This window comes from Heliangelus exortis, chromosome 21 (genome assembly GCF_036169615.1).
Source record: "Heliangelus exortis chromosome 21, bHelExo1.hap1, whole genome shotgun sequence".
In the NCBI taxonomy this organism is placed as follows: Eukaryota; Metazoa; Chordata; class Aves; order Apodiformes; family Trochilidae; genus Heliangelus; species Heliangelus exortis.
This window is the reverse complement of record NC_092442.1, coordinates 9,103,405-9,128,206: the sequence shown is the minus strand read 5'-3', so window position 1 is coordinate 9,128,206 and position 24,802 is coordinate 9,103,405. Positions and strand designations below refer to the sequence as shown.

General features: G+C 36.7%; 1 protein-coding gene across 6 annotated transcripts in view; it reads right to left on the bottom strand.

Moving 5' to 3' along the window:
- Positions 1 to 24,802, bottom strand: part of USP32 (ubiquitin specific peptidase 32) — a 54,813-nt gene that overhangs the window by 3,195 nt on the left and 26,816 nt on the right. For 3 of the 6 annotated variants that reach the window (XM_071765673.1, XM_071765675.1, XM_071765678.1), the window contains 27 exons: positions 23,050 to 23,181; positions 22,153 to 22,260; positions 21,231 to 21,346; positions 20,801 to 20,863; positions 19,757 to 19,840; positions 18,461 to 18,522; positions 18,238 to 18,340; positions 17,752 to 17,944; positions 16,879 to 17,054; positions 15,971 to 16,111; positions 14,543 to 14,702; positions 12,102 to 12,256; positions 10,922 to 11,003; positions 9,395 to 9,469; positions 8,673 to 8,811; positions 8,280 to 8,385; positions 7,725 to 7,898; positions 7,062 to 7,236; positions 6,375 to 6,526; positions 5,859 to 5,970; positions 5,153 to 5,364; positions 4,084 to 4,268; positions 3,364 to 3,450; positions 2,659 to 2,779; positions 1,795 to 1,986; positions 926 to 1,211; positions 148 to 581 (listed from right to left, as the gene is read on the bottom strand). In XM_071765673.1, the coding sequence (XP_071621774.1) occupies positions 148 to 581; positions 926 to 1,211; positions 1,795 to 1,986; positions 2,659 to 2,779; positions 3,364 to 3,450; positions 4,084 to 4,268; positions 5,153 to 5,364; positions 5,859 to 5,970; positions 6,375 to 6,526; positions 7,062 to 7,236; positions 7,725 to 7,898; positions 8,280 to 8,385; positions 8,673 to 8,811; positions 9,395 to 9,469; positions 10,922 to 11,003; positions 12,102 to 12,256; positions 14,543 to 14,702; positions 15,971 to 16,111; positions 16,879 to 17,054; positions 17,752 to 17,944; positions 18,238 to 18,340; positions 18,461 to 18,522; positions 19,757 to 19,840; positions 20,801 to 20,863; positions 21,231 to 21,346; positions 22,153 to 22,260; positions 23,050 to 23,181 (4,025 nt within the window). The remainder of the gene's footprint in view (positions 1 to 147; positions 582 to 925; positions 1,212 to 1,794; positions 1,987 to 2,658; positions 2,780 to 3,363; positions 3,451 to 4,083; positions 4,269 to 5,152; positions 5,365 to 5,858; positions 5,971 to 6,374; positions 6,527 to 7,061; positions 7,237 to 7,724; positions 7,899 to 8,279; positions 8,386 to 8,672; positions 8,812 to 9,394; positions 9,470 to 10,921; positions 11,004 to 12,101; positions 12,257 to 14,542; positions 14,703 to 15,970; positions 16,112 to 16,878; positions 17,055 to 17,751; positions 17,945 to 18,237; positions 18,341 to 18,460; positions 18,523 to 19,756; positions 19,841 to 20,800; positions 20,864 to 21,230; positions 21,347 to 22,152; positions 22,261 to 23,049; positions 23,182 to 24,802) is intronic. The other 3 variants (XM_071765674.1, XM_071765676.1, XM_071765677.1) reach the window with 3 other exon arrangements.

Below are 24,802 nucleotides of genomic sequence, written 5' to 3'. Positions count from 1 at the left end.
TTATGGGCAAATATATTTTCCTGACAGTGTCTCTACTTTGTCTTCTTAATGGATCCTTCTTTTCATAATGAAAACAATAGTGTAAATGCACTTAGTCAATACAATGCCACATAAAGACAGTTTACTTGCATAAAAAAGTCAACTTACCGAGATTGCATATAGATTGTAAATAGGGTTAACACATACTTCTTCTCTTTGGTCATCTGTAATATCATCCTCACTGTGGTTATCAATTTGACCATTGATACTGCCATTACTATATGCACTCTGCTCACAGATGTATCCATTGGCCAGGGTCATCTCATTGTCCTGAGCAGCATAGAGTTCATTCTGGCTACCACCCAAAATCTGCCCTCTAGTGAGAGCATCACCTTGATCAGAAGTAAATCTCTGTTCCTGGTCAGTACCGTTCTCTTTACTTGCATCCAAATTTTCTTTGCTACTTGAGAGTTTGTTTTTACCCAGCTGTGGGAGTCGCAGGCGCCCTTTACCTCTTCCTAAAGTCCTTGGGCTACTATTTGGGCTACTGTTTTTGCTTGAAGGGCAGCTGGTTCCACTTTTCCTTCCCATAGACGGAGATGCTGAAACAGAAATTATGTGAACTACTAAGACAAGTAAAGGCACACTCAAGGTACATGTACAAACTGAAATTTAGCTCTCTAATGCAGGAGCATATTCCTCACTCTCAGTACAGCCTGCTTAGACAAGCTGACAGTGTCAGTATCTGAGCAATAGTTTTTCTTTTTTCATTTTTTTATGGTAAAAACTCACTAACCGTGCCAGGGCAAACAACAACAGAAATGAGTTTCAAAATAAGTGCAGTGCTTTGGCCAAAGAAACATTAAAATTTTGTTCCTAATATAAATTATTGCCCCCCTCCTCCAAATATCAGTATTAAATGTGATTTTGCCTAATTATTACCTACCTTTAATATTATTCAGGACAGTAGTGTTGAGGGAGGATGGACTTCTGTTCAGTGTATCTCCTTCCCCAGGTGTGCAACTCATCTGCTGATCTGTTTTTCTGGACTCCCCTTGGAAAGTTCGTGGTTCAGGAAGGTTGTCAAGTGTCAGCTGCTTTCTTTGAAAATGACATGGATCCCTTTGTACCAAGAAGGCACTTGGGTCAAAATTTTCTCTAGGAAATTTAACTATTTTCTGAGATTTTATCCATCGGCCATTTACAAATTGAAATCTTTTGAGGTGGATGATCTAAGGAGAAATGTGTTAGAGGAAAATTAAAAGAGGAGAATTACATTACAGTGAGTAATTGCTTAAAAATAACTTTGCCTGAAACGTTTTATCATATGCCAATATAATAGAGTAACAATGCTGTAATGCAACAGTTTGGATTTTGGGACAGAGATGGTAAAATATGGAACCAGTATTTTCATGGGGAAGTGATTGAAAAGGTTGCTTCAGGTCACTGATCAGCCCTGTGTGTTCTGAATAATGAACCAAATTTGAAAAGTGACAAATGCAGCTGTTGCACAAGTAGACAAAAGATCAAGTTACCAGAAAGACTGCCCAAGAGTGAATTCTGTGTCAGAACAGATGACACTGAATGCAAAACACCATCACTTCCTACAATGCATAATGAAAAAGATTCAAAAGGATTTGAGGTTTCTTTTATTTGCCTGCACTCCAGAAATGCATCAAGCAAACAAAGTCAATGCCCCTCGTGAGACTGTGAGCAAAAGCAAATCTTGTTATTCAGGACATACCTAGCAATCCCAATTTGTGATAAATCTACTTTGGTTTTGTTGCTGTAGAGGAAAACTACACAAGATCATACCAATATAGGGGGAAGTCTCCAAAGATCCAGTTTTTTGGTGGCCAAACAATGGGTCTTGCATTTGGAGCAGTAGTACATCTCATCCTCCCCTAGCTCTTCCTCACTGGTGAAGGCTCTAAGACAGCTGTCCAGGTTGATGGGCTCTGCTTGAGCTCGTCGACTTTGCTCAACACTTTCATGTTCTTCTACAATCTAAAGTGAAATAAAACTGTATCTGACTTGGAAACACATACAAACTGCTCAGAGGAAGGCTCTAGTCACAGCATCATATAAATAACATCATATAGTTATTTAGGATGAAAGATAAAACTAGATGCATCAAGTATTGGCAGAAATACAATTTCTGTTATGAAAAGGTGGGAATGCAAATAACACACTCTCCCTGTTCTTGAGTTACCCTTACAAAATTATCCATAAAGCACAAATATACAGATTCAACTCAAGGCTGAATACCTATTCTAGATTAACTCAGTTATAGCCTTACCTGTAGATATGCTTTGTTGACTCAATGAGGAAGTATGTTTACTCACATGCATAGCACTGGAATGCTTAGAAAATGTATTAGATTGAAATATTTTGCAATGTTTTTGAGTAATGCAATGCAATATTTTGAGGCTGGATCAAAAGAAGCCCTCAAGAGACAGCAAATTCACTGCTGTGGCTTCTTAAAAGCATCCCTTCCACATTATGGTCATAACATTAAGACAAATGTACCCAGAATCTACTGCACAATTATTACTGACTTTAGTTTAACAGAAAATGGAGAAAAGCAGCATCAATTGCCAAAAGACAATGAAAACTGGTGGAAGGGGTTGTGCTTCAGCAGGACTAAGAAGCAGGAGAGGATTTGCAGAGGAGTTTTACCCGTTCCTGTGAGGTCTGGTAGCGCAGATGCAGGGCTGTTGGGTCCCAGTCCACAGCAATGTAAGCATTCCCAACACAAGCTCTGTCCTCACTGCACTCAATTTTACAGCCACGACAAAACCTACACCAAGAAGTCAGATGTGGTTAAGTACATTGTCCAAAATTTTGCATGACTTCACACTCCCCAAAGTATCCCCAAAGATGATGCACTCCCGAAGTTTCAGGCCCTGCCATCAAGAGAGACTTTTTTTATAAAATAATGAGCAGTTTGCTATTTTACTATGAAATTTTAACATCTAACAGCTCAAACATCTACCCTGCATAGAACTCTGACCATCTACCTATGACCCCAAAAAACAATGCCATAAATCATCTAAATATGTACACATGTGCCTGCATATGTGTGTGTATATATATAAAAATACTCATGCACAAAGAATACTGTCAGGGGTTAAATGGTTTTTGATACTGTCATGTCTCTTTCCTAATTTAAAGTTTCTGTGTCAGCAGAGCTTTCAGCTCTCCAAGGCATAAAAGCTATTCCACAGTGAAAGTCTGTCATCTGAGGGTTTTGGTTAAATTAGATTCCAGATTCTTATTGTTTGATATTACCTCTGAAGCCTGAAACGTATCAAAAAAGCATTACCATAAATTACATTTCTGCTGGAGAGATTCCCTTCCTTAAATCTAAAAAGGCCAATTTACCTGTACCATGGGCACCAAGCACAAGAATTTCCATCCTTCTGAACAACCCTTAGGGTGAATGGATACTGGTATCCCATGCTATCATCACTGAAACAGAAGAGAATACAACATAAAACATGAGCACTCATTCAGACTGCCAACTGCCTTCCTTCCTTCACTATGCTTTCTATGTTTACTTAAAAAAAAAAAGAAACCAAAGCACCATAAAAAAAATCCCCCTCAAAAACTGTAATTTTGATTAATTTAACGAAGCTATTAGACAAGATCTGTCTTTACCTCATCTACATTTGTCAGATATAATGAGTAATCAACCACTGGATGAGAACAAATTAACCAATTTATGTAAAGCCAACCCTGAAACACAGCTAGAAGGTATACCCACATTTAGCTGCATTAAAATGGATTAAAAGTTATTTTTAATTATTGCCATTATTAAAATGTAGGACCCTAAAATGATTTCTTACAAAAATAAACCACTAACTGGAAGCTGGAGGCAGAAAGCACTTGGGGTAAAAGCACAGATGACTGTTCCTAACATTGCTGACATTAAAGCTTAATTATACACATGTTCATTCAACAGAGGCATTACAAGAAATCAAAGCAGATAAAGATGAAGGATGTATAATAATGATGAAGGATGTATATATTTTTAAATCTTGTCAGCATGTCTATGCCACTGTCTTAGGTAATTCCAGCCAAAGACTGAGATGCCAAACTCACCAGTCTTGTGCATGATTACTGGCTTCCTGAGGGGGGAGAGGGCTAGCAAGCCTGGAAACCTGGATCCACACTGCATCATAAAGGTCTTTTTTCCGTGTGTGAACTGTACAAGGAACAATCAGGGGCATTCCAAAGAGACTGGGACGATTCTTCTGAGATGAAAGAAAATATAATTCTGTCCGCATCTGCACATGGGAAATGAAAGAAAGGCTCAGATGTCAGCATGCAGGAACTCAGGTTATCATCACTACTAGGATGCTGACCCTCTTTCAGGCTTTACCAATTAAAATAAACATTAATTCTATTAAAAGGACTCAATTTCAGCCATTTTTCCCAACACTAAACACTGTAAATGTTGATCGTGGATGTGAAACTGCTTGAAAACAGTTTTGTATTTTATGATACTATGGAATGTTAGTTGTCCCTGTGTTTTCTGTTTTAGCATCTAGTTCAGTGGCAGCTACTTGAGAGAATAAGCAAAAACATTCAGTGGCTCCCTGGCCCACATCCACCAGGCTTGAAACATCAGCTCTGAAGTCTGGACCCAGCACACACAGAACACGAGGTTATTTGAGGTGTTTAGTCACCCAGCTTTGACATTTAGAGCCCAACTTAACTACAGATGCTTTTACAAAGAGGAGTTCATGCTAAGAGAACAACCCAGGAATGTACTGTCTATCTTCACTATGTTTCTCTATATGAAATAAGGCTTTTCCACCTAACAGCAAAGAAAAGCATTTCTAGTAGCTCCTCTGCTTAGAATTTGTTCTGTTCAAAGATCTGGAATGTTTAATCAGGGTGTTAGCAAATGCCCAACTATGCATCTCAGCATTAAAGAACTGGGAAGCATGCCAGCACTCAGGAAAGAAAAATACACCAGCATTAGACATCACCATCCAAATCTACAAGAGGTGTGTTTCTGTAGAACTTAGCACTCCTGTAAGAGGGAAATGCATTCATGCTCCCTGTTCTTTAGCAATACAGATTAATTCATCACAAGACATTAAAAAAAAAATCCTCCTTGACTTCCTCTCCAAGTGTCTTATGTGAACACTTGATATGCACTAACCATTTTCCTGTGGACTGCAATGATATAGCCCGTGCAGGGGCTCTCAGCAAGCAGGGGCACGTGGCCATTGAGGGTGCAGTTGGCAAGGCCACGCTCTGTTCCACATGGCACCACAGTATTTGGCATTCCATTTGGAATGAGGGTTGGTTTAGGAAGGTCCCCATTCATCATGATTTTGGGTGCTCCATTTGCTGATGGCCCAGTTGAGACATCTGTAGAGAGATGGTTACATTCTCAGTTATCTACAGTAACCCAAACTAAGATTTTTATCCTTTCCATTCTGTGAAATCTATTTCATTAAGTACCTCCTATTCACTAAAAGACCAACATCCAACCTTTTATTTCCCTCAGCTTTGCAGAATCAGAGCCTGCAAGAGCAAACAACAACAGAGGTGTTTACAACCCATACATGAAACCACGAAGAGCTGATCCACGAGTAATAAAACACTGGTGTCTTGTATTTTTAACTAAAATAAGTATTTAGGAATCTTCAGACTGCTGTCCTGCACATGATCCTAGAATGGACCATGGCCCATCCCAGTAGATACTGAGACTGCCCACAGCTCCTTTGTGGATCAGTATTTTTCGTTTCTTTAATCCTCACTGTTTACTTATTAGCAAGAAGTAACATTTTCTCCTGAATTTCCCCAGTACCTGAGAAGTGTGCACTTTAAATGAACTGGAAAATAAGTATGTGTCCTTTTACCTGTCTGCACAGGGCTTGATGCTGATGTAGGGGATCCTGGGATTGGTATTTCAAACGCACACAAAAACCCACTGACCGATAACCGGACTTTCTGGTTGTCTTGAGGGAAGTTCTGAAGTAAAAAAGAGGAAATTAGTAAGACACATCCAATACTTCTGGGACTCAAAAACATTTAATTCTTTTGAAAACAGTCTATCAGCTCAGCTCTTCTCTCCCTTCTGCTTTTTTACACTTTTCTAGATGGTAAAAATGGAGCCAACAAGCACAGTGCTTTGCAGATCCCTGTGACAAGACCTTTGCTATGAATGGCTCTCTAAACAAACTGAGAGCACCCAGTCTCAAGCAATTTTAATCCTATTCAGTAACAGAAAATAAATTATCTATAAATAATAAATTATCTACACACACTACACACTATCCATATTTATAGATAATAAATTATCTATACACACTACAGAGAATTAAGCTAAGCATTAATTCTGTTGCAGCAATGATTAATTTTTTTTTTCTTCTTACCTTTATATTGGAGCTATGCACTTCTGCAAGTAGAATCTGTTCTGGTTTTAGCCCACAGAGTTCACTTAACTGTTTTTTCAAACCTGTGTACTTCTCATCCATGTTCAGCCTCAGGCCGTATCGAACAGGAGTAGTCCCATCCAATTTAATTACTTTAAAAGGGAAAAGAAGCACACTGGTCAGCAAACCAGGGAAGTTTTGATGAGAATAATACCTTACAGCTACTTACTTCTTCTGAAGCATTTTTTTCCCACTTTAAGATATTATTTTTTCCTTATCAGCCCATTTTCCAGGTCTGGAGACAAATGTCAGAAACCCCCTTGGTGCAGACGCAGTAGAAAATGGTTTCAAAATTTGATTCATTTTTTTATCATCTTTCCTTTTGCCACTTTTCCAACAATGCATGGGTTCTTCATAGTTTAGTTCATAACCTATCATGTTTGTTTTGTTTGTACACCCCCCAGCCATTCTTTTTTTGTTCTAGGCAGATCTAGGACAACTCCACAACACAAGTTTTCAGTGAAGAGAAGGAAATATCTCAAAATCTTGAGTTCACGTGTTTCTGCAGTAAGTCCTTTAGTCAAGGCAGAAAATCCATGCTCTGTTTTTAAAGTTTTTATCTTAGTTTCTTTGTATTCCAATTAAAATTCTTGTACTCACACTAAAATGTTAAACACTACTACTCACCTGTAATTTCTAGGTGCATGTAGCTATCCATTGGCAAAGGCAAGGATAAAAAATTAAAAGGATCAAATCTAACACTTATATGTCCACAAGTTTTACATTTTACTTGTGACTTCAGCTGCCCATGAAATAAATCTACAACAATGGATCTGTTTCTTCTCAGATGGTTTTCCCAGGCCTAAAATGAAGTACAAAAATACAATACCAAGTTAGAAACTGAAGACTATCTTGCTTGAACTACAGGATAGGAAGGAGGATATGCTGGAAGACCTCCAAAGTTTCACTGGCCTATGAAAGCCAAATTACTTCCACATTTATTGTTGACTGATTTCTAATAAATAGAAAGTATTTAGAATCATTTGAAGCACTTCTGAAAGGATCAAGTATCTTGAAAAATTCTGATACTCCATAATTCTGAGTTGTTCAAAATTGCTGTGAAGTACCATCTTTATACCTTTACTCTAATACTTAGAACTCATTTTCACTTCCAAGGTGAAGCTGACTCCTTAAATCACAGATTTAAAATTGGAAAAGACAGCAGAGTCCTGAAAGAATATTGCCACAGAGAGATTCATGAACAACTGAGCAGCTTAGTACTATAAGAAAAAAACCCAAATACAACCCAACAATAAAGCAAACCCCAAGCCCAAACAATTTAACCCATACCTCTGCTGCTACTTCCCAGTCTGGACGACCATCACTGTCCTTCAATTCAACATATGGCTTATCATGAACTCTGTTCAAATCCTCATGAAGCCCATCCAAAAGAAAAGCCAGAAGCTCCTGTGAGTCTTGCTGTTGAAAGCCATTAAATCTTGGAGCATACTTTGCTATTGTCCACTGTTAAAAAACAAAAACATGCATTTATTTAAGATCATGCACCAGGCCTGATGTACCCTGGCCTCCTCCAGATGTGCATCCTGCCCCTGCACAGCCCCTTCCTGAACACCTCCCCTTACAGCCCTTAGAGCAAGAAAACAAATTCTGTCAGCAGTTCAGAGCAATATAATGTCTGACTGCCCAGGATACAGTCATTGGCTTCACAGCCAGCTCCTAACATATAAAATATTTGCTCAGGTTTCCTTCCCTTTCTCTGGAGGAGATATTGATTCCAGTCCCATTATGATAGAGGTAACATAAGAAAGAAGTGCATTCCAAGATTTCTGCTATCCAAAGAAATGACTGCTTTCTACCTTTAAGTAACACCTACCACAGACTTACCCTAAGTTTTAATGGTGCTATGTTCTTCTGAGTTCCACTCCACAACTCCTGAACCAAATCCCCATAGCACTTGGCCATGTGTCCTTTCATTCCTATTGGATTTGTCCTAGAAATCATTAAGTAATTAAAATCACACTGAAATTTAAAGAAAGTTCAAGCATAAAGATAAGCAATGAAATGCAAAGCTTTCTTGCTGAACTCTTAACTCTCTAAGAAACAGAAGAGTTTATTATTTCAAGCATTTAATCTAGTCTCTGCTGTGTAGCTGATATATGCTGATAACACTTAACTTAGAAGGACTTATTCATACTATTCATTTCTGAAAGCTGAAACTTGATTTTCAAGAAGTGTTACAGCATCTGAAATGCCAGTGGTCTCAAAGAAGAAAATTACCTGTTAAGTTCATAAAGATGTCTTCCTGAGATGAAATACCGTGTCAGAGGCTGTGTGTTACTGACACACTGGATGCTGGAGTTCATGAAGCATGTGTTACCCAGATTGCTTAATCCAGTAGCACCCTTTTCTGTAGGAACTGAGAAAAAGAAATCATAATTATACCAGCTGTGCAGATGTAAAAAAATTCAGAACACTGTATCAATAGTTACCAACACGACCTTTTCACAGTAACCAATTTTATTTAAGCTGCTCCCAATTACAAGATTGCAGCTTGCACAGAGGACCTGCCTGTTCAAAATATCTGCTCTAATTAACTCTCCTTAAGTCAACAGAAAACTGTGGTATTTTGTTGAATCTGACACACCAAAGACACCAGTAAAATCCATCCAAACTATGTTCAGGTGAATAATCACAGTACTTATATTTCTGGATTAATTTATGAAAATATTTGCTATTCCTCATCTTAAAAAAAAAAATCCAAAAAAATAAACATAGAATTAAAATATTTGCTACTGCTGCAACTGAACATCTACAAATTATTTATCTATAAATCCAAGCCCTTCACATTTCCAGCATCTATGTTAATAGAAAGAACAAGCAAAGCAGCACAGGCACGAAAGATCTCTTTGATGTTAAGAGTACTTCTATCGTTTCAACATAATACAGATTCTTGGATTTTTCTTCTCCTCATAATTTGATTACTGTGCTGGAACACTTACCTTTATGTCTGTCTATTTTACTGCTGTTTGCTATAAAAGACATCTCTTCTGGCCAGCTCATGTCTTTGTTTCGAACTAGAAAGAGAAATGGGATAAGGATTTTTTAAATGTTTTTGTTACTTACTCCAGAAAGTTTATACGTCTAAAAAGGTTTAATTGAACTATTCCAATATTTTATATCAGAAATTTGTGGGTTTTTTGTCGTTATTTTTGCTAATTTTCATTTCAATGTTTCCAATCATTACTGGAAATTATTCTAATACTGGCATCATTCCAACCACACCAGCAACATCTTTAGAAAGCAGCCTTGAGATTTCTTTCCTGGCGGATGACAAATTTTTCAGTCCTTGTTTTAATACTTAATAAGGATCCCCCAGATTCGAACACTTCATGAGTGTTAACTACTTTTTTTTTGTTGTTATTGTTATGAACCAACAAAAGGTTCAAGTGTATTTCAAAATGGGGATAAATTACATCTGTTTCAAGACAAACTGGGTTCTATTTCACCTGACACAGCAAGGTGCAGTCCCTCTCTCCACAGAAATTCCCATTTCTTCTCTTGTGTCTAGTGATAAATGCAGATGCACAATGAACTGCATCAGCCACTCTGCCAATTTTAAATTGATTCAATATGAGCTGAGCCAAGAAGAAAAAGGATGAGCCCATCTAGCACACCAACCTGAGGTGTAATATCAAACTAAGATGAGTGAAACTTGGACGCAAACAACGCAGTCCCCAGATTTCTATCCAGGCTCTGTGATGTAAGGACAACAGTAGAGTGGATTAAATATGTGCACTTTTGTTTCTATTATCAAAAAAGAAGCCAAAAAGGGTCAAACTAGTTGAAAACTCAGTGGAGTTGTGCACTCTGATGCCTCTAACAAGGGATTAATGTACTTGTGACTGATAGGGCTGCCTGGTGCAGTAGTGAGTGCATTGCAGAAGGATGAGACACAAGGGACACAAAATGGAAACAAGAAAGGTTCAAATTGTTTCTGCTGTCTTTCCACTACAAGGAGAGCCACTCACACCCAAACATGTCAGGTTCTCTCCAGACATGAAAATGAAAGCAGCTTGTAATGAAAAAACTTAGAAATTAACCTGCCCTGGACTGAAGCACGCAGCTTTCTTCACCTTTTGCTCTGTAAGAATGTGTTCCAGCAAAAATCATGACCTCAACTCTTGTAAAATTAGTGAAAGCAAATCAGGTAATGAGAAGGCCTCATATGCCTCACACTGCTTTTGTTAAAGCTGGTATTTTAGTTAGTTATAGCTGTAGGGGAAGGTATATTCTTCCTGTATCTCTTTCAATACATACATATATACAGATTTCTATTTACACACACTCTGCATTCTGAAAACATTTCTAAAAAAGAAAATCTTTGGGCAGCAGCCCTGTATTTGTGTAGTTTGGGCAATTCCAAAAGTGGGTACTACGTAGAATCTATTAATCAAATATATAAAGATACACACTGATATAAACTGTTTGGTTTTAGTGTGTAAACCAATTGTAGACCCTTTTTATACCTTCTATTACTAAGTGCTGCTCATCTTGGATTTTAAGATACTCCAGCCTGTGATCTTCATCATCCAGCAAAGTAAGATAGTTCTGCAGGAGAAAAAAACACTTCATGGTTATTACTTCTAGATTTTAAAACCTCTGAAGATATTTTATTCTTGAAGCAATGAAATTAAAGCAGGACTAACAATTTCTTCACAAAAATGCATACACTGGTTTCCTATCTATGTTAATTAAAGACTTCTCTCCAGAATCATTTATTCAATGCTTTAATGTGATGTGGTGCTTCTTTAGACTGAGAGAATTACATGCACTTAGTGATTTGGGGGAACACATTCTGCATGTTCATTGTCATTTGCTTACAGACACATTGGAAAAAGATCCTTCTGTACCAACAGAAGCCTCCAGCCTCAAGTGCATCAAGGAAAAAACATTTTTGTTTCCATTTAAAACCATTTCTGTCAAACAAAACAGTTTCTGTGAAACTTCGTATCAAGCCTTTTAATAGGCCTACTGACACTTCTAAAACACATCCCAGGATAATTACATGTTTATCAGTGAGACTACTGATATAAATAAAAGATAAAATAAAAAAGATAAAATAAAATAAAAAAGATAAAATAAAATAAAAAAGATAAAATAAAATAAAAAAGATAAAATAAAATAAAAAAGATAAAATAAAATAAAAAAGATAAAATAAAATAAAAAAGATAAAATAAAATAAAAAAGATAAAATAAAATAAAAAAGATAAAATAAAATAAAAAAGATAAAATAAAATAAAAAAGATAAAATAAAATAAAAAAGATAAAATAAAATAAAAAAGATAAAATAAAATTTAAAAATAAAATAAAATTTAAAAATAAAATAAAATTTAAAAATAAAATAAAATAAAATAAAATAAAATAAAATAAAATAAAATAAAATAAAATAAAATAAAATAAAATAAAATAAAATAAAATAAAATAAAATACCTTCAGAGTCATTAACACCAAAAATTAAATTTCGCTGCTTGGAGTGAGCGCACAAGAAACTCCAGAGAACAAGAGGCAAGAGTTTTCCAGCCAGGCAGTTAATAGGCCAACTACTTTTTGCTGTTTTTCCTGTGCATGGGTATTCAATAGTTTCTAGAAAAGCTTAAGATTCAGAATATCTGCCAGATGAGGAAAGGAGCACAGGTCTGACATTACCTCACTGTTGTACAGCCAGAGGCGCATATCTTCTTCTTTTATCCGGAGCCTCTGGGAGAGATACTCATGGATCTCTTTAATTGTCTGCATCCGACTGAAGCAGCCAGTGTAAGCCAACACCCTCTTTAAAGGAGCATTTGGTGAAGGTACATTCCCTGAATTCACAAGAAAAGGTCAGGAGATCACGTATGTACCCACAGGCCAGTTGCAATCAGATCAATAACACCCTACACACAGCAGAGGCTCTAAGTACTTCTTGTGAAAAAGAAGTGTGCAGTTCTACTCGTTTTGTTTATGGATAAAATAATGAGTTGGATGGAAAAGCAGTTGTTATTAACCCTTTGGGACAGCACACTTGCATCACAAAGCAGATAAATTTACATCCCTTATCAAATACCTAGTATAAAACTGCTCCCTTAAGGTTTTCGTAAGAAATAATTTAAAAGGAGTTTTAAAGGACTGGATTACTCTGGTTTTTTAATCTTAAAGACTGAGTACCAGAGACAGTGCTAATTTTCAAAATAAGGGACTTTAAAATTCCATGGGAGTTTTCTTTTTAAGAGAATACTAAGAACAAAACAAGGGAAAAAAAATCAGCCTGATTATTTTTGGAAGTAGCATGACTTTGCTTTAGCTCCTCTATGGAGATGAATGCTGATCTGTGAAGATGAAATCAGCCTGGCAGTTTCACAATACCAGCATTCTTAAGAACTAAATTCCTCAAAACATATTCTCTGAAAACACACACAACTTTCACCAGAATGTCTCAAGAATCTCATGTATAAAACAAATTCATTCCATCAGTTGAGACTGTTGCTCCTTCCTATAGTTTGATCTCATCCTTAAATAAAACATTTGCTCAAGAGATCAGACAAACTTTGCATGCCTTATTTTTTTAAGGCTTCTTTTGTTTAAACTTCCAAAGTTCCCTGCTCCTCACAGAGACAGTTCTGTAAAATATCCATGGAAAGCTTTTATTATACAGCCAAGCCCAGCTGGGCAACTGCATTACCCAAGTAACCAGAGAAGTGACATTATTCTAATTTCAGTGTCAAAAGATCAAAACAAAATAAATAGGACCAAAATTAAAAGATGCAATATTACATGCAATTTGACAAGAGAGTAAAATTATATATTATGATCAACTCATAAGTCAGCAAAGCATCAGTTTTGCTTCAGTATACCAAGCCAAGTACTCTTTTTTTTTTTCTTTTTTTTTTTTAAAGATAACAATAAAGCATTTTCTGGGATTAGGAATCAGAGGATTAGTTGTAAGATTACAGCAAGAAAGCATATTCAAAAACTCATAAAGATTAATAACTGATTGGACAAATAAATTAGTGCAGAGCAAAAGAATTTCAAATCAAGATCAAATTTGGCACATCAGAAGATTTTATTTGAATTTGGGCGTTTCAGGACATCTGAACAAAGCAGTTCCAATTTTATTAGGTCAAGTAGGGAAAATGAATTTGGGCAGCAGGCAGTTTCTTTAGAGGAACTTGATCAAGCAGGCAGCCACTATCTGTGTGGTAAGTTTGAGATTCTACCAAAGCAGTGAAAAACTGAGCATCTGCATGAGATTTTTTAACACACACTAACACTAGTAAGGATTTTGGTTTCAGGAGTCAGGTGAACCCAGTTCTGACCATACTTGGCTGTGGGTGCAGGTGTGTATCTGTGTTTCCCTTGCCTGTGTGTGCATCCCAATGCAGGATCAGCATCAGGAATTCCTTCAACCTTTGTGCAAGGCAAGCATGGAGCTGTGGATGTAGCCTGGGCACTGCAACCAAACCCTGCAACACTTCTGAGCTGAAATGTGAAGCTGCAATCTAAAGGTTATTCTTACAGTCCATTACTTGTACAGTCTTTTGGTGAGCATTACCACCACAATGATGGCACTTACAGTTTAGTTGCATGTTTATATTTCCTATTCAATTGTCCTTAGGAACTGCAAATAAAAACTTTCATATTCCATTAATTCAATCACTTTCTGGAGAGCATTAAGTAATTTGGGGCATTAAAGCCGAGCTGCTCAAGTAACTCAGCAGCAGTTGGCTGAATGATGTTTTAATTTATTGTACCACTCTCCTACTGGGTACACACATACCCAAATGCACAGATGCATCATCCTATGGCTACAAAATTAACTACCAACAGGACTAATCAGACCCACCCTTCTTAGCAGTCTATGCAGTGCTCATTTCTCACTTCCATCTCACCCAGCTACTTGCAGTAATTACGCGACTTAACTGACTTCACTGAAAATGCCTCTTCCTTTCAAGAGAGGAGAGGAGGAAAGCCTTGAAATCTTTACCAAATGCTGATTTGTGCCTTGCAGTTGATTAGCTGGTGTGCAAGCACAGTGGCAGCAAGCTCCTACAGCTGGGGGCTGGCTCGCTCCGAAACTGCACGCTTGGGTTCTTGCTGCATTCTTAAGTTACCTCTAGGTAAATGCTGAGGAAACATTCTCAGGCTCATCATACCCATATTCACCCAGATGTTGGACTGCTGAGTTCTGGTGGCAGGCTGCTGTCTCAGGAAGAGAAGGTAACGAGGAAATAACTCCAGCTCAGGCACATTTGTTTTGCTGTTCTTGATCACCTAGGAAAGAGACGGAAAGGAAATTTCAGAGACCGCTGGTCCCAACCTGGAGGGAACCCCAAGAGGAAGTAATGATTAAAGGAGATGGTGAAAAACCACCTCAAACTGGTTATTAAGAGATGAGAAATCCTCCAGATTTATGAGGTCTTCAGCAAATATCCACAGGAATAATAATTTACTGATTTCTAAGCTTATTAGATTGTCAAAAGCAAACACCTGTTTTGGTGGAGCCCAGTTTTATGTACAACACCACGTAAAGCACATTTTTCCAACTCCTGGTAGTGATGTCATTTTCTTGAAAGAAACAGCACAACAGTCCCTGCTGTGGGGTGGGAGACTGGGACTGTAGTGCTGCAAGTAATACATGGCTGCAAGTAAACAAATGGCTATCAAGAATTTAAGTGTTCTGATAACTAGGTGTCAAAATATTCCTGAATTATGGACTGAAAAGCTACCATTTATATCCATCTTATTTATATTTCTTTGCAGACAGGATACCCAAACTGAAAGTCTCACATTCTGAATACATGTGTCTTTTCTAATGACCCTACTGCAAAAATCTCTAGCACATTAGTTGCTGTAGAAAGAGATGTGGCCTTTTCTGGATCATGGAAGGTGTTTGTTTCCATGGAGAAGGTGTGGGAGGAGGCTAACAGAAGCCAGTGATTTTGCACTGTAAAATAACTGCCAGTACTACAGCTAAGAGACCAAATCCTCAAAAATCATATACAGCTAATTCTCTCCCATTAGTGATACCAACCCCCTTACTGCTATCATCAAAAAAATCCCCTTACAACCTTTTTTGAAGTGCAGCTCCTGCAAGAGACTACCTGACAGAAAAAAACAACCACTATGTGGAATAAATATACTCAACAGAAACTGAAGAAAGTTTCCAATGAACAGATCAAAGTACTTCAATTTTTCTTACCTCTAACAACAGTCTACTTTTTTGTAAATTCAGCATTAACAATTCAGGGCATGCCAGCTTTAGTTCCAAATTGTTATGACCTGTTAATCATCTTGCAATATTATACAGAAGAGCAGAGAGATAGCTCAATAAATTGTGGGTAAATTGTATGATTCAACAATGTCTATTGCTATATAATTAACTGCATCTCTTTCTTTAACTGTAACAAAGAAAAAAAAAAAAATCTAATTGTGATAACACACCTTCCACCCACTCGATGAAATCATAAGAGAGAAGAAATGCATTTTCCAAGCTGCTGCCTTGGTGATTATGGCAAATAAAGTCTGTATTCACAACTTACCGGCCTGGGCAAGGACAGATTTGCTCCATACCAGTGGTAAAGTGCTCTCCAAACTGGTTCTGGTACCATGACATAGTCCTTTCCTTCAATCAATTGTGGAGATCGTTTTAATCTCCCCCCCTCCATGGTTAATGATGCAGCCTTTAAACAAAAAGGGACTTTGTTGAAAAACTAGCATAGAGTTACAATGATTTCAGTTCAAGAACACAGAACACTTTTTAATTATTAAAAAACTTCTAAGTAGCAATTAGCAACTGCTCTTCAGTGGTATTTAAATACCAGGGAAAGATGGTATTCAAATGTAACAGTAATTAGAGCTCAAGTTTCACTACACAGATTCCCTACAAGGGTGCCTAGGGTAAAATTCACAGTGTGTTTCTCTCTTGTGTCACCTACTCCAACGACTCAGAAACTGCACAGAGAAATCCAGTCCATGCCCATCTCTGATGGTGCTGCTCTGCATTTTATATCTGGATTCCATGAGTACTGGAAAAACTGAGTTTTGTTTTACTGTCTAGTTAAACAAAGCAGTTCTGGTTTTATGCAACGGCAATAAACCCTTAGGTTTAGATTGAAAACACCGGCTTAATTATTAAAATATTTTATATTTAATGCTTAAAGTTGTGTTTTCATAAATGCCTTTTTCATTTTTAAGAGCAGTTTGAATGTTTGCCTTCTCACAGAACACTCAGTATCCTCAGAAGTATCAGTATCCTCATAACTTTTTCCTCTGAAAATAAGAAGCGTAAAAAACAGAAATTTTGTTACACAACAAAGCAGTGTTAATTAAGAATTAAGAAGAATTAAGGAGAATTAAGCCACAAGCTGAAACAAAAACACACACAAAGCTGTGATAAAAGAAGCTATAAGAAACTTTTCCTATGTTCACATGACTCAGATGCATTTACCTTCACTGGTTCTTGTGTTACTAGAGGTTGGTTATCAATAGCTCCTGGTTTCTGAGGATTAAGCTGGAGCAAGATATTCCCATTTGTTCCAAGGAAACACTGGTTATTATTGTCTGAAGAATTATGCTGCCTAGCAAAACATACATCAGTCCCTGGTGTGCCAGGGTAAAGAGTATCTGTAACAGGATACAGGAAAAAAAAATATCTGTTTCAGTTCATGAGTCCATAAGGTAAGTCAGTTAACTGTTGTATCTTTTTCTGTTTTGTTTTTAAAAAGGGCTGCTGGAGAATTTCCTGTCCTCTATGTATATTCAGATGCAACATTCAGCTCTCTTGTAAAGAAACAAGCACAATCCCAAATTCTCACAAGAACTGACTGAAAATCACCATTAAAATCTCTTCTTCTTTCACAAGGATGGCTCCTAGAATCTGCACAACCTCACCTAAATCATGCACCCTGTAAAACTAAGTTCATTTTTCCTAATTTTTTTTCTGCTTCTTTCCTCTTTGTAGTACCTGAGGTCAACCCACTGCAAGACATAGTACAACTACATATGAGCTAGAAACAACTTCATATGAAGAAAGAGAATTAACAGTGCATTCAGTGAATAAATAATGGACAATAAAATCTTCTTGCAAACAATTCTGAAGCCTCATCATAGCATAAAAAATTGTGCTATTTTAAAAAGACTGCCTCCTGCCTAGCCTCCACAGACTAGAAAAAAATCCTAGCAATTCACTGCCATTCACACATAGGCCACTTCTGCAATCTAAACTGTGGTATCTTTTTGCCTGGAGGAAGCCATGCAGTATCAAGTTTCCTCACAACCTGTTCTACATTAAACCTCCAAGGAAATAAGATGTTATGCTTACTGCTGCTAGTGGTCTCTGAGGCTTCTGATGCAGTAGAAATATTATCTGAAAACTTTTCTTCTGTTGCACTCAAGTGATTAAGACCTCCCATTTTGTCTTCTCCCTGTTCTGAAGTATTGGCTGCAGCAGCTACCAGTGAATTCTTACCTCCACTCAAGACAGATGAAGGCTCTATCACAACAGGGTTTGCATCCTAAAATTAGTAGGCAAGTAGAAAAGTTAATTATAAAGAGAATATCAAAAACACTATCAGTCAAATCAGTCACCAACATGCACAGCTGTGTGACCAACTTCTGCACACCACAACGAGCTTAACAGCTTAAATACAAAAATTGTGAAATAACAGAATTATTTCCCCTATCTAAATATTGGCCTCTGTGTTTTATGTTGTTCCCTACTTATCAGATGCCTAAAGATCTTGTCCAATAACAAAACTGTGAAGTAAAGTTAGGAAGTTTAAAAAAGTTAAAATAATATTATACTTACATATTTGACATATTCTTTCCACTGGTGCCACCATGGCATTGCAATAAGGAACCAGTTGTGTCCTGGCTGAAGGCCATACCTGCTTTCCCTTTCTAACCAGCCTCTGCACATAAAGGATGAACAACATGAAGGAGCAGTTGAAAGAAGGAAATTCCAGTCCTTCTTTTGAAAATACTAAAAGGTGATTCTGACACCCAATTAAGATTCTGAGAAAAACACACACCTAATAATCTGTCCTTCCTCTTCTGGAGTGGCAGGTCGTAGCCCTAAAACTATATGACACACCTGTAAAAAAACAAAAAAGTAAATCTTAATAAGAAGTGCACCACTATGAAACAAGCATTAGGTAAAAGAAAGAAAACAGCTCTAACCAGACTTAAATAAATTGTTCTTAACTGTGGGGCAAGATTACCATAAATTGAACAATCCACTAAAAAAATAAGTATGTGATTCAGAACCTGTTCCAACTATTAAGAAAAAATGCCAAGAATGTCAGATGCCTCAAGACTAATTAAGGTGAAGAGAAAATGAATTTTCATTCTTTTCATACCTGAAGCACAAGCTATTGGTTGCTCCTCATACCATGATTTATACCCTTTTCCTTATGTCTCTTTGGAGACTATCAATTTGCATCTCAGCTGGACATTTCTAATGACTGGTGACATATCTTATTTAAATGTATATTACAGTGTGAGAGGCCATTTCACATTCTGACTAAAACAAAGGCCCTCAGCTGCTGGGGAACAACAGATTTTTCCAGCACACAGCTCAGCTGGTTCTGCTGTTTCTTTTTAAACTCATGTAGCACTCTGCTAGTATGTGATCCCTCATATAACCTAACCCATCTGCAAACAAACCAATTTGTTAACAAGTTTTCCAAGGTTCTCCATTTAAGACTACTTAGCTCTTCTGTCTGCAGATGAGACACACAAGCTCATGACAGTTCAAATATGAGCTCAGAGAAAATCAATGGCAGATTGCCCTGTGTGAGCACAATGTTGAGCCTGCAGCATGAGATGAGGGTGCCTCATTTGGGAAAGTCATCAAAGGAAACAAAAATAAAAATCTAAAATGAAAGTGTGGCAACTCTGCCAGGAGAAAAAAAAAAAAAGCAAACTGTAAATGAGACCTCCAATGAGCAATGTGTGACAACTGTGATATGTAATCATTATTAAGACAAATTTATTCAATGTTTATTCAAAGACTGCATAAAAGAATAACTGCTGAAGAACCTGGCCTTATGGAAAATGGAACTGCTGATACACTTGAAATTTCTTTTCATTTTATAAACCATGTTGACTATAAGATACTATGCTTTAGGTATCTTCATACACTGAAGAGAATAAATTAAACAGAGAATCATTTTGTCAGAGTAATGCACAACTGCAAAAACACAACTCACTGCAAAAGACAAAGCTGAAACCATGATGGCACAAACACTGATGCTGCACTTCATGGCCACACAAAAAGCTCGAGTTAATTACCACAATTTTCAAGTTTAAATTTCCTCTAAACACACCTGAAAGAGCAGATTTAAAAATTCATTGGCAAGTGCACTCTTCACACTCCATATCTGATAGTCTTCCAGAGTGAGGTGTCCAAGCTTAGTTCAAGGGAAGAGAAAAGGGAAGGAAAAATCATCAAACCATTAACTTTAGTTCTATTTAACCACTCCTTTAAACTTTCTGTTGAAAGACAACTGCTAAATCCTTGCTTATAAACTACCCTTTAAAAAAAAAGCCCAAAACCTCACAGGATGAAAAGAAATACTCACTGAAGCCATATTTTCTACTGCTTTGGCAATGAAAGAACTATAATAAAATATTTGCCCAGCACTTTGTCAGAGTAAAAGCAGGCAAGATAACCATTCAAACAAGTAATTAAGCATTTCTAGACATTCTTTATAGTTTTTCATAATTATTTATAGCTTTAACCCTTCCTCATTAGTGAAGTATAGGCTAGTATGATTTTTTACTGTGTGTCATGACAGAGGCCTCCATAGTTTTACAGATACTTAGCTCTAAAAAATTATCAATCCACATAGCCACTGGTTGTACATAATATTATTGCAAAGTAGTTTGGTAATGATAATGCCTAAGTTGCTATTGAATTAATACAGTTCTGTTCCAGTATAGGAGGATAATGTGTCTTTAAAAAACATAAAATACAACATAGAACTAATGCACTACCCCTTTTTTCATAGGATGACTTTTAACACGAAACAGCAGTTTCTCCAGGAAAAATAAAGCATCAAATTTAAAATTGGTATTAATTATGCACAGCAAAACCTTGTCAAGCAGTACATGCTTAAAATTATTTTAATCTGATTATGTATTTTTGGTTTATATTCATACATAAAAATGGCTGATACAATTCAAACATGCTTTGGCTCTCACAGAGCAATGTGGAAAATTTTAGTGCTAAACTGACATCTCTTGGAAAAGATAATTTTATTGACAAATCTCTGCTTTAAAGAAAGCACAAGATTTTACTTTCTTCCTTACGAATAAACTAAAGATACTGAGGTATAAAAATGACAAGGAAAGAACCAACAAATTCCTACCTTTGTGTTATCATGCATATGCAAAATGTTTTCTACAATTTCAGATAAATCCATGTCCAATTCCTAAGCAAACAAAAGGATTAGAAACCAGTTAATTCTCACAGCACCCTCCAGAGCTGCAGGTGTTCAGAAGAGAAATATAACAAAGAAATATTGATGATTCACAACTGAGTGCTTCCAGACAGTTGAACTTTTGTACCCAAGGGTTTTTTTTCTTATGAAACAGCAGCTATTAGACTCAAATCATTCAGCTTGGGTTAATGACAGGTCCAAGTTTTGCAAGGTAAGTTACATCCAGGTGTCAGTACTCACCGAAGGGAGTTCAAGGACTACATTTCACTGAAACAACAATCACATTCCTGCTTTTGAAGGATGATTTTTAATAAACAGAAGCAAATGAATAAAAAAACAAGCCAGCTATGAAACTTACAGGTAATTTATCAGTACGGTTATCTTTCCAGACCTCTAAAAGTGCAACCACCATCTCTTTGAGTTCAGTGCGAGACAAAACACCATCCCGGTCAATGTCAAAAACCTTGAAGCAAACTGAGAAAAAAGGAAATTACTTCTTTATGTGAGAACTACTCAACAACTTTCTTTTTTCTTTTTTTTTTTTCTCCCTTGCAGAATCACAAGAACATGATTTAGTGCTGACAGTTTTGATGAGGCAGGATGCATGTGTGGTAGTGAGGAAATGGAGCAGCTGTGTTTAATAAACTGAAATCAAGATTCCTGCAATTCTGTGCTGTGTTTTCTGATGTGACATAGCAGGGAACATATGTGCATCCAAAAATTTCCAGTGAATGATAGCTTTTAAGTTGCAGCAATCTGGTTTTGGAAAAAAATATGGAACAAAGGTATTTCAAAAAAGTATGGAACAAAGGTATTTCAAAACACAAGTACTTTACAGGGAACCAGCTGAAACTGGACAGTAAACAAGCCAGAACATGCTTTTAACAAAAATCAGTCAAATAGGAAATTCAGTTTATATTACATAATGAATAGATAAGTGTTTGCACTTTCTATATTGAGACCCACACTCAGCATCAGAATGCAGAACACTGCAAACTACTTCTGAAAAGTCTTTTGTTCCCCGAACAATTGATAATTTATATGAAGCTCAAGATAAGTCAAAAATACACAGAATTAGGTTTAATTATCCTTTATCAAAGAGAACCTTGGTATTTAAAATATTCAAAATACCTTTATTTTTAAGTTCTAAAGTTTCTCATCTTTCATAGACACACACTTGTTCAGTGGAAGAAAATTTTTGAAAGGTGGAAACAACAAAACTTCATTGCTCAACCTGAAAAACTTCTCTAGGATCAATAGTTAACTTTTTGCATACTTACACTTCTGTCTTTCTGCCAAGGGTCCCCTGCAACATGCTGAGAGCCCACAGGAAATTTCTTTAAAATCTATGTGATTGTCTCTGTTTTCATCAAAAGCATTAAACAAACCTGCAAACCACAAGAGCATCTGGCTGAAACAGCTGGCCATCACATTGAGCATTTACATGAAGGGTTCTTGGTTAACAATTGCAGGGAGAATTACAAACACTTATGGTTATAACTGATTTTTACTAAGTGTAATAAAGATAATTAAGCACTATTAAGACCATTTTAAAGGTGAATTCATTAATTAAGAATCAAGAATTTTCAAGAGTAGCCCTGTTCTCATGCCTTCCTTGTATTGACTGATTTATGAAAAACATGTATGAAAAAAACAGCTTGGTTATTAATAGGTCTGCATTGCAACATCCAAATCTCCTGACCAAGCCTCCTGAACAGAACCTTCCTTCACTTTCTCATTGACTGCATGATCCAGCTTCTGACCTAGGTGCTGAATTGCCATTTAGCAGACAAAACTCACAGTTGTCAGTTTAAAAATGGTTTTCTGTTTCATCTCATTCAGGGCCAGCTGTGTATTTTGTAATCACAGAAGCTTAAGGACCTCAATGAAAAATTCTAAACTGCAGTGCAAATTAGACAAAGAGAAATACTGACATATTTCCTGACAACCAATATGCAAGCAGCACACAGAAGCATCACTCCCTTCATCATGCCAGATTTCCCAACTGAGAGATTTCTCAGGCATCTTTTCTAATTTTCAAACACTTAGAACTCAGTGGAATTAATTTGTTATTTACACTTAAAATACATTGTAAAAAAGGCCCACTTTTAAAACCATAACGTGTGTATGTCAGCAAAGCATCAGGTACTGATTAAAGTTTGATTAAAGTTCCATACCTTCACTCAGAGATGGATGAATAGGAGGTGAAACTAAGGGGGCAAATGTTTCTAAATCAAAACGTCCAGTTCTTGATTGAGCTTTGAGCAGCCAGTAGCGTTTCTCCAGATCAATGATGTCAGATTCTTCCACTGTATAATCAAAAAAAAAATTTTTTTGGTAATATCTAGACCATGCTAGAACGTCAGCAGCTAATAAAAATGCAGCATTATTTTGTCACAGAGATAAACTGTTTGTTTTCCATCTGCAGAATCATCTTACCCATTCACCACTGAGTTCAGCTTCAGTAACACATGGCCACAAGTGTGAGAAATACAGAAATAAACTTTCCCACTGCTAAAGGCTTCTCCAGGCTCTTCAGTTTCACATATTTCTTCACAGTGAACTGAGCAGATAGATTATAAATGCAATATATTCTTTTTCTCAAACTACCCAGTATTTAAATCCTCTAAAAGGACATGAAGAGGTATTTTTAAAAAATCCCAGAATATTTATGGGGAAAAAAATAATTTAGTACATGTTCTTGGAAACTTCCTATGTGAAATTTTTAGCTTCCTTCTACAGTAAAATAATGCTAAATTTTAGTGTGACATTTCAGCACTGTACCTCAGCATTAATTTTTTCCAAGAATAGTTTCACTTTATTATATATATTACAGTTGCACTTAGACACCCAGTCAACATAGGGAAATGATTATACAAACCTAGAAGACATTTTATATGGAGGAATTTACAATCTCATTCAAGGAAGGGGGGAAAAAACCCCAAAACCAATGCATGAAACAAGATATTAGGCAAAAGTGAATAAAAATAACCAGAGGAAGAACTTGTGTTTTCTTTCAAAACATCATATAAAATGCCACTCTCATTATGTTTTATCCTTGAAATTAAATATATGTGTATAAACATATTAAGTTTCTGCTCAACAATAGTTTTAGCCTTTTTACATATGCAAGTGTGTCACAGCACTGCTTTAGGTCAGTGCAAATTAATTGGTTCTCAAATAGATATTTAATGACAAAGCTGTCTATATTAAGAACCACTATGTGTGATCTCATTCCCAGATGGTTCTGAGTCTTTAAATCCATGCCAGCTTTCTAATAGGTTTAACTTGAGCTATTTGGCCTGGTTTAGTCTACAGAAACAATAATAATCCTGTAAGGCTTAAGAACAGAAGAGACACAAAAAAAAAGTTACATGTCAAATTGAAATTTTATTGATTTCCTACTTCTGTCATTAGGAGCAGTAATTTAATCAGAATAGTAATTTAGGTAACCTACAATAAGCATAAACTAATTGTAACTCCCCAGCAGGCACATCATAAAATGCATTGACACCTACACAATACCTCAACTCTCATCAGCAGAAATTTTAACAAAACATTAATATCTCAAGTAGAGTTGGAGGAGTGGAGGGGGGGTTTCCATCTTCCTGTAAAATATTTTTAGACAAAGTAACTATGAAAGTCACATCAGTGAAAATATTTCCTCCTTCTCCTCTGGCAGTACAATCCCCAGACAGACAATAGACTGCAAGCAGAGCAGCCAGAGCAGAGCTGCAGCTCTGGGGTCACCCTAAGCAGGCAGAGGAAGTTTCACCTTCCCCTGGGCACTGCTGCAGCATCCTCACATCCATCATTATCAACTCTTGGGCATTTATGTCGTGGGTGAGATAAGAGAAGTGATCCAGAAGAAAAACTAAACTGATTTCCTTTCTCCTTTCCCCTCTTTCTTAGGTAGAGAGATCTCCTGAG